This window comes from Otolemur garnettii, unplaced genomic scaffold (assembly GCF_000181295.1).
Source record: "Otolemur garnettii isolate 467f Iridium unplaced genomic scaffold, OtoGar3 scaffold00013, whole genome shotgun sequence".
In the NCBI taxonomy this organism is placed as follows: Eukaryota; Metazoa; Chordata; class Mammalia; order Primates; family Galagidae; genus Otolemur; species Otolemur garnettii.
Window position 1 is genome coordinate 30,231,616 of NW_003852408.1, and position 7,218 is coordinate 30,238,833.

Here is a 7,218-nt window from a genome sequence, read left to right on the forward strand (position 1 = left end):
TTTTTTTTTTTTTTTTTGAGATAGAGTCTGACTATGTTGTCCTCGGTAGAGTGCTATGGCGTCACAGCTCCCAGCAGCCTCAAACTCTTGGGCTTAAGCTGTTCTGTTGCCTCAGCCTCCCTAGTGGCTGGGACTATAGGCAACCCACCACAACGCCCAGCAATTTTTTTGGTTGCAGTTGTCTTTGCTGTTTAGCAGGCCCAGGCCAGGCTCGAACCCACCAGCCTTGGTGTATGTGGCCAGAGCCCTACTTACTGAGCCACAGGCGCTGAGCCTCAGCTGTTTTTAGAGATAGGATTTCACTCTTACTCAGGTGGTCCACCCACCTCAGCCTCCCAGAGTGCTAGGATTACAGGTATGAGCCACCAAGCCGTTCAAAAGCCTTTTTAAATGTAATGCTATTATATTGTATTTAACTTTGGATTAAATGATTCCTTAAGATTCTTCCACTTCAGATATTGCATACGGTCTTAAAGTGTATTGTTAACTGACTTTTAATGTGTTTAAGAAATACTGAGGATTTTTCCCTAATATTTTGCTTTATTTTACAGCCTTAGGGTGGTCTCAGCCGTGTGACGTCTGGAGTATAGGATGCATTCTTATTGAATACTATCTTGGGTTTACAGTATTTCCAGTAAGTGACAATGATCTGTTCTATTCTTTTGTACAAGAAAGGGGCCTATTTACATATGTGAAGGAATACTTTAATTCAAAATATACGTATACCTTTAACATAGCATTTTTCATCAGAGGCTATTAATTGTAGATAAGCATAAAGAAATAAAGATGTAATTATGATGTATCTTTTCTTAATATTTATTTTATTTGAAGCAGTTTTAAAGCACTTAGCCTGTCCATTTAGAGGAATCATTATCAAACTTGTTCTGTAGGCCTGAATAGTTTTTGCTATCAGCTGTAACTTGCAATAGGCTCGGCGCCTATAGCTTAGTGGCTAGGGCACCAGCCACATATACCTTGGCTGGCAGGTTCAAACCCAGCCTAGGGCTACTAAACAACAATGACAACTGCAACAACAGCAACACAAATAGCCAGGCATTGTGGCAGGCAGTTGTAGTCCCAGCTGTTTGGGAGGCTGAGGCAAGAGAATTGCTTAAGCCCAAGAGTTTGAGGTTGCTGTGAGCTGTGATGCCATGTCACTCTACTAAGGGCAACATAATGAGATTCTGTCTCAAAAGAATAAATACATAAATAAACTTGGCAATAAATTGTGCCTTTTTGGTGGTCACCTTCTTTGTGATACGACAAAATAAAACTCTGTCTCTAAAAAAAAAAGAAAAGAAAATTAACCATTGTGTTAAATTGAAAATGAAGCAGAATGTATATGCAGAGATAGTTAAATTGTTTTTCTTTTATTATTTTAGACACATGATAGTAAGGAGCATTTAGCAATGATGGAAAGGATTCTTGGACCTATACCAAAACACATGATACAGAAAACCAGGTATGTTTTTTGAAGAGTTAGTGCTGTTCTTATTACTACTTGGCCTTGGCCATGTGTTCTGATTAGAACTTTGTAAAACAAGGTTAAGTGTGGCGGCTCACGCCTGTAATCCTAGCACTTTGGGAGGCCAACGTGGGTGGATTGCCTGAGTTCACAGGTTTGAGACCAGTCTCTAAAAAATAGCCAAATGTTGTGGTGAGCACCTGTAGTCCCAGCTACTCAGGAGACTGAGACAAAAGAATCACTTGAGTCCAAGAGTTTGAAGTTGCTGTGAGCTATGATGCCATGGCACTCTACCCAGGGTAACAAAGTGAGACTCTGTCTCAAAAAAAAGAACTTTATAAAACAAGTGTTAAGTCAAGGGCAGTGCCTGTGGCTCAATGGGTAAGACGCTGGCCCCATATACCGAGGGTGGCAGGTTCAAACCCAGCCCCTGCCAAACTGCAACAAAAAATTGCCGGGCATTGTGGTGGGCATCTGTAGTCCAAGCTACTTGGGAGGCTGAGGCAAGAGAATTGCCTAGGCCCAGGAGTTGGAGGTTGCTGTGAGCTGTGATACCACAGCACTCTATCAAGGGCAATAAAGTGAGACTCTGTCTCTAAAAAAAAACTTGTATAAGTCAAACTAATGCTTTTTCAGTTAAGCAGCAGATTAGTTGATGGAAGGAGATAATCTAATTTCTATCCTTTGGTTACATTTTTAAGTTTCTAGACCAGCATTAGTCTTTGATCTGTAAAAGGATAGTAATTGATGCAATCGTTCACCTTTGCTGGATGTTCTAAATTTCCTTTATTTATAAGTTTGTGTTATAAACATGAATGGATATGGACTTATTTTTAGGAAACGTAAATATTTCCATCATGATCGATTAGACTGGGATGAGCACAGTTCTGCTGGCAGATACGTGTCAAGGCGCTGTAAACCTCTGAAAGTAAGTCTGGGGTATTGCTTTAATGATCAAAACCAGTAGCTTCTCCTGTTTTTATGGTTGTGACAAAATATAGTTAAATGATACTGAGTGCATTTCTGTTTTTCTTTTAGGAATTTATGCTTTCTCAGGATGCTGAACATGAACTTCTCTTTGACCTCATTCAGAAAATGTTGGAATATGATCCAGTCAAAAGAATTACTCTCAAAGAAGCTTTAAAGCATCCTTTCTTTGACTCAATGAGAAAAACTCAGTAGATCTATAATTGTGTTCAGCTCTCTTGAAGAGATCTTACAAAGTGGACTGTATCAGTCTAATTTTAAAATACTAAGTTATTTTGTATAGCTTTGTAAATTTCTTAACATTTTTATATCATTGCCATGTTTATTTTGTTTGGATAATTTGATTTAAGTACATAGCTCAGTATAGTAATGAACTTCTTTTTCAGTAATTATAAAATGATTTCTTCAGAATAAACTTTGTGCTTATGAAATTTATATATGAATGTATATAATTAGTTTTTAGCACCATTTTCTTCCTACCTCTATTATTATAAAGAATGGACATAGGTTTTTATCTTTGTAGGTTTTCTTAGGTATTTAGAAATACTTAGCTTTATTTCCATTTTAAGGATTATCAAAATTGGGGCTTATCCCTTCCTTTTCTAAGTTTAATGTGATGAAACCAAACTACAGTTAGCAGGTTAGCCAAGGATTCAGGTTTAGTATTGCTATTTGCTGGTCTCCACTTCAGTAGGATTATGCAAGTGACTAGGTCCTGGTACTCCTTCAGGACTGATAACTATGGAGCTTTAACAATCATTTGCAGCCAAGGAACAGGAAGCTTTAAGAATCATTTGCGGCCAAGGATCAATGGAACTTCAACAATCATTTGTGGCCAAGTCTCTGAATTATCAAGTGTCTGTAATAAGGCAAATTTTTGGCTGGACACCGTGATTCACACCTATCATCCTGGCACACTGGGAGGGTGAAGCGGGTAGATTGCTTAAACTTAGGAGTTCAAGATCAGCAAGAGCAAGGCATCCTGTCTTCACTAAAAATACTAGCTGGGCGTTGTGGCTCCCGGTAGCCCCAGCTATTTGGGAGGCTGAGGCGGGAGGCTGAGGCAGGAGGCTCGAGCCCAGGGGTTTGAACTTAAAGTGAGCTGTGATGATGCCACTACACTCTAGCAGAGCAACAGTGAGAACCTCAGAGGCATGCAGGGGCCAGATGAGTGGTTCTCAACCTTCCTATTGCCTCCTAATGCTGCGACCCTTTAATACAGTTCCTCGTGTTGTGGTGACCCCCAACCATAAAATTATTTTCGTTGCTACTTCATAACTGTAATTTTGCTACTGTTATGAATTGTAAATATCTGATACGCAGGATGTATTTTCATTGTTATAAAGGAGTTGCAACCCAGAGGTTGAGAACCGCTGGGCCAGATCATGTAAGGCCTCGTACACCATTGTAATGACTAGATTTTATTCTGTATGGGGTAGGAAGTCACTGCTCTACATGGTGGCAAGAATGTTTGCCATCAGCCACTGGCTTATATGCTTCCCCTAGAAGAGAGAAAAATCGCCCCCTTTATAAAAGAGAAAAAGATTCCCAGAAAGGTGATGATAACCTTAGATTTACTTCCGCAAAATCCATTGGTTTGAGGGAAATAGGTAAGAAGTTTGGACAAAGACTGACCATGAAAAGATGGTAATAGATGAAATTGGGTTGATCAATCAAGGTTCATTGTATTATTTTCTTGTACGTTTTTAATTTTCTGTTAAGAAAGTTAAAAGTAAATTGAAGAAAAACTTTCTCTGAAGTAGGTTAGAGAAATAAAAAGAAAAATGCAAAAAAAATTGTTTTCTCTTTTTTTTTCATGCAAATCCCTCTGGAACAACAACAACAAAAAAACCTGGGAGAGCTTTCCATGTAGCTGGATTATATTAGCCAGAGGACTTAAGACGTTCTAAGTTGATTGACATTCTGGTTGATGCAGCCATTTGTGAACTTTGTTGATATTCCATTCTTGGTCTACAGACTATGTTTCTGAACCAAACCTTTTGATCAGAAGTTGGCAAATTTTTCTGTAAAGGGACAGATAGTAAATATTGTAGTCTGCAACCATATAGTCTTTTGCAAACTGTACTGTTGTAGCGAGAAAATGGCCATAGGTAGTAAGTAAAGGAATGGTTTCCCTGTATTCCAATAAAATAGAATTTCCAAAACTAAGCCGTAGGCAGCTGGATTTTCAGAAGTTTGATATGTATTGATTTCTTTGAGTTTATCCTATTTGTGGGTACACTCAGCTTCTTAAATCTGTTATGCCTTTTGGCATATTTGGGAGATTTCAGCCATTATTTCCTTGAATATTTTTTTAGTCCTGCTTTCCATGAATCCAGTGACTTGCATGTTGCATCTTTTGTTACAGTTCCATAGGCTCTCTGGGCTTTCTGCCCCATTGCCACCCCCAATCCATTTTCTTGTCACTCAGGTTAAACCATCTTTATTCAAGAGTATTTTCTTCAGTCTTCTCCATTCTATAGTTTAGCCCCATCCTTTGAGGTTTTTTTCCCAGCTATTTTTCAGTTCTAAAATTCTCTCTGGTTCCTCATAGTTTGCTGAGACGTTCTACTTTTTCATTTGTTTAAAGTGCTAATGGCAACATGTAAATGACAACTGCTTTAAAATTGGTGGATAGGGTGGCGCCTGTGGCTCAAGGAGGAGGGTGCAAGCCTCATATGCTGGAGGTGGTGGGTTCAAACCCAGCCCCAGCCAAAAACTGCAAAAAATAAATAAAATTGGCGGATAGTTCTAAGGTCTATCATCTTGGTATTCATGTCTTTTGGCTGCCTTTTCTCATTTAACTTAGAATTGTCTTGGTTCTTGGTGTAACACGTGATTTTTGATTGAATCCTGGACATGTGAAACATTTAGGTTATGAAACTCTGAATCCTTCTTAAATGTTTTGTTCTTGTTTTGAGACAGAGCCTCAAGCTATCCCCCTGGGTAGAGTGCTATGGCATCACAGCTTACAGCAACCTCCAACTCCTGGGCTCAAGTGATTCTGCCTCCGCCTCCCAAGTAGCTGGGACTACAGGCGCCTACCACAACTCCTGGCTACTTTTTTTTTTTTTTGGTTGTAGCTGTCGTCGTTTGACAGGCCTGGGCCAGGCTCGAACTTGCCAGCTCCTATGTAGCTGGCACCATAGCCACTGAGCTACAGGCGCCAAGCCTGGATCTCATATTTAATAAATAGCCAGGCATGCTAGTATGCACTTATAGTCCTAGCAGTCCTAGGTACTCAGGATTCTGAAATGAGAATTGCTTTAGCCCGGGAGTTCAAGGCTACACTGAGCTATGATCATGTCACTGTACTACAGCCCGGTGACAGAGAAAGACCCCATGACCCCCCCCCCCGCAAAAAAAGTCTGGATCTCCTGTGGATCTGTTGCTATTGTTTATTCCTCTGTTGATTTTGGTCTCTGTGTGTGTGTGTTCTTGCACACACACACACACACGCCATCTTTATTTGAATGCCAATAAATTACAGAGATAATTTGAAGCCCAGGATGATGTTATTGTCTCCAAGGAGGATTTTCACTTACTCCTGACAAGTGGATAGAAGATAAATTATCCTAACCTAATCAGATATTGAGTTGATTCGAAGATAAACTTCAGTCTTTTTTAGGGCAAATCTATTTCCTATCCACTCTTATTGTTGCCTGCCTTCCTGCCTTCCTGCTTGCCTTCTCTTTCTTTCTTTCCTTCTTTCTGTCTTTCCTTTTTTTTGAGACAGAGTCTCACTATGTTGCCCTTGGTAGGGTGCTGTGGCATCACAGTTCACAGCAACCTCAAACTCCTGGGCATAAGCGATTCTCTTGCCTCAGCCTCCCGATTAGCTGGGACTACAGGCGCCTGCCACAACGCCTGGCTATTTTTTTTGTTGTTGTTGCAATTGTTAAGGTGGCCCAGGCTGGGTTCAAACACACCACCCTCGGTGCTGTAACCACTGTGCTATGGGCTCCAAACCTTATTGTTTTTAGTGACATCCTTGAGTAATACACTCTTAAGGTATGTACTCAGTCCCTGAAAATTCAAGTGCAAGTATTAATAGTTTGTTTTGGGAAATGATCCCATGAAATATCAATAGTGGAGTGGAGAAGTGAAGCAGAGAAGCAGACAGCTAGTAGTGTACTCTACAAACAAATTACCTATGTTAAAAATTATTAATTTAGACGCTATTAGGTTGAGAGGGCTCTAGTATCTTCAGTTCCTGTATAAGCCCACTGAAACCCAAATCAATGTAAACAGTAACACAGAACTTAAGTGTAACCAATCAGAAACCACCAGCTAACCTCTGACTAGGGAATTTACCAATCAGAAACTTCCAACTAGCTTCTAATTTAGGACTTTCCACTTTAGCCAACCAAATATTTCCTTTGTCTTACTTCCAGAAACACCTTGTAAGTTTTTCCCTTATACCCCTAATTCATTTTCTGTTGCTGGAACAATATCTGAGACTGGGTAATTTATAAAGAAAAGAGGTTTATTTTTTATAGATCTGGAGACTGGGATGTCCAGGATCAGGTGACTGAATCTATTTGGCTTCTGGTGAGGGCCTCATGCTGTGTCATGCTGTGTCAACAGGGCAGAAGGCATCACGGGGCAAGAGAGGTGCCTAAGTGCCAAACTGGCCTTTAGACCACATAATAGACCCACACTTGTTAGTTGATAATGTTGTGCCCACCCCGGGGGTCGCCTACCCAAAGACCACTCACAATCACAAATCGATGCAAAAAGCAAGAGGCAGGTTTATTGCTGGCGCG

General features: G+C 40.2%; 1 protein-coding gene across 4 annotated transcripts in view; it reads left to right on the forward strand.

Moving 5' to 3' along the window:
- Window positions 1-2,883, forward strand: part of CLK1 (CDC like kinase 1) — a 12,042-nt gene extending 9,159 nt beyond the window's left edge. For all 4 annotated transcript variants that reach the window (XM_023510436.1, XM_012802199.1, XM_003785039.3 and 1 more), the window contains 4 exons: window positions 552-634; window positions 1,383-1,462; window positions 2,303-2,393; window positions 2,504-2,883. In XM_023510436.1, the coding sequence (XP_023366204.1) occupies window positions 552-634; window positions 1,383-1,462; window positions 2,303-2,393; window positions 2,504-2,647 (398 nt within the window). In that variant the 3' untranslated portion in view covers window positions 2,648-2,883. The remainder of the gene's footprint in view (window positions 1-551; window positions 635-1,382; window positions 1,463-2,302; window positions 2,394-2,503) is intronic.
- Window positions 2,884-7,218: the final 4,335 nt, after the last annotated feature.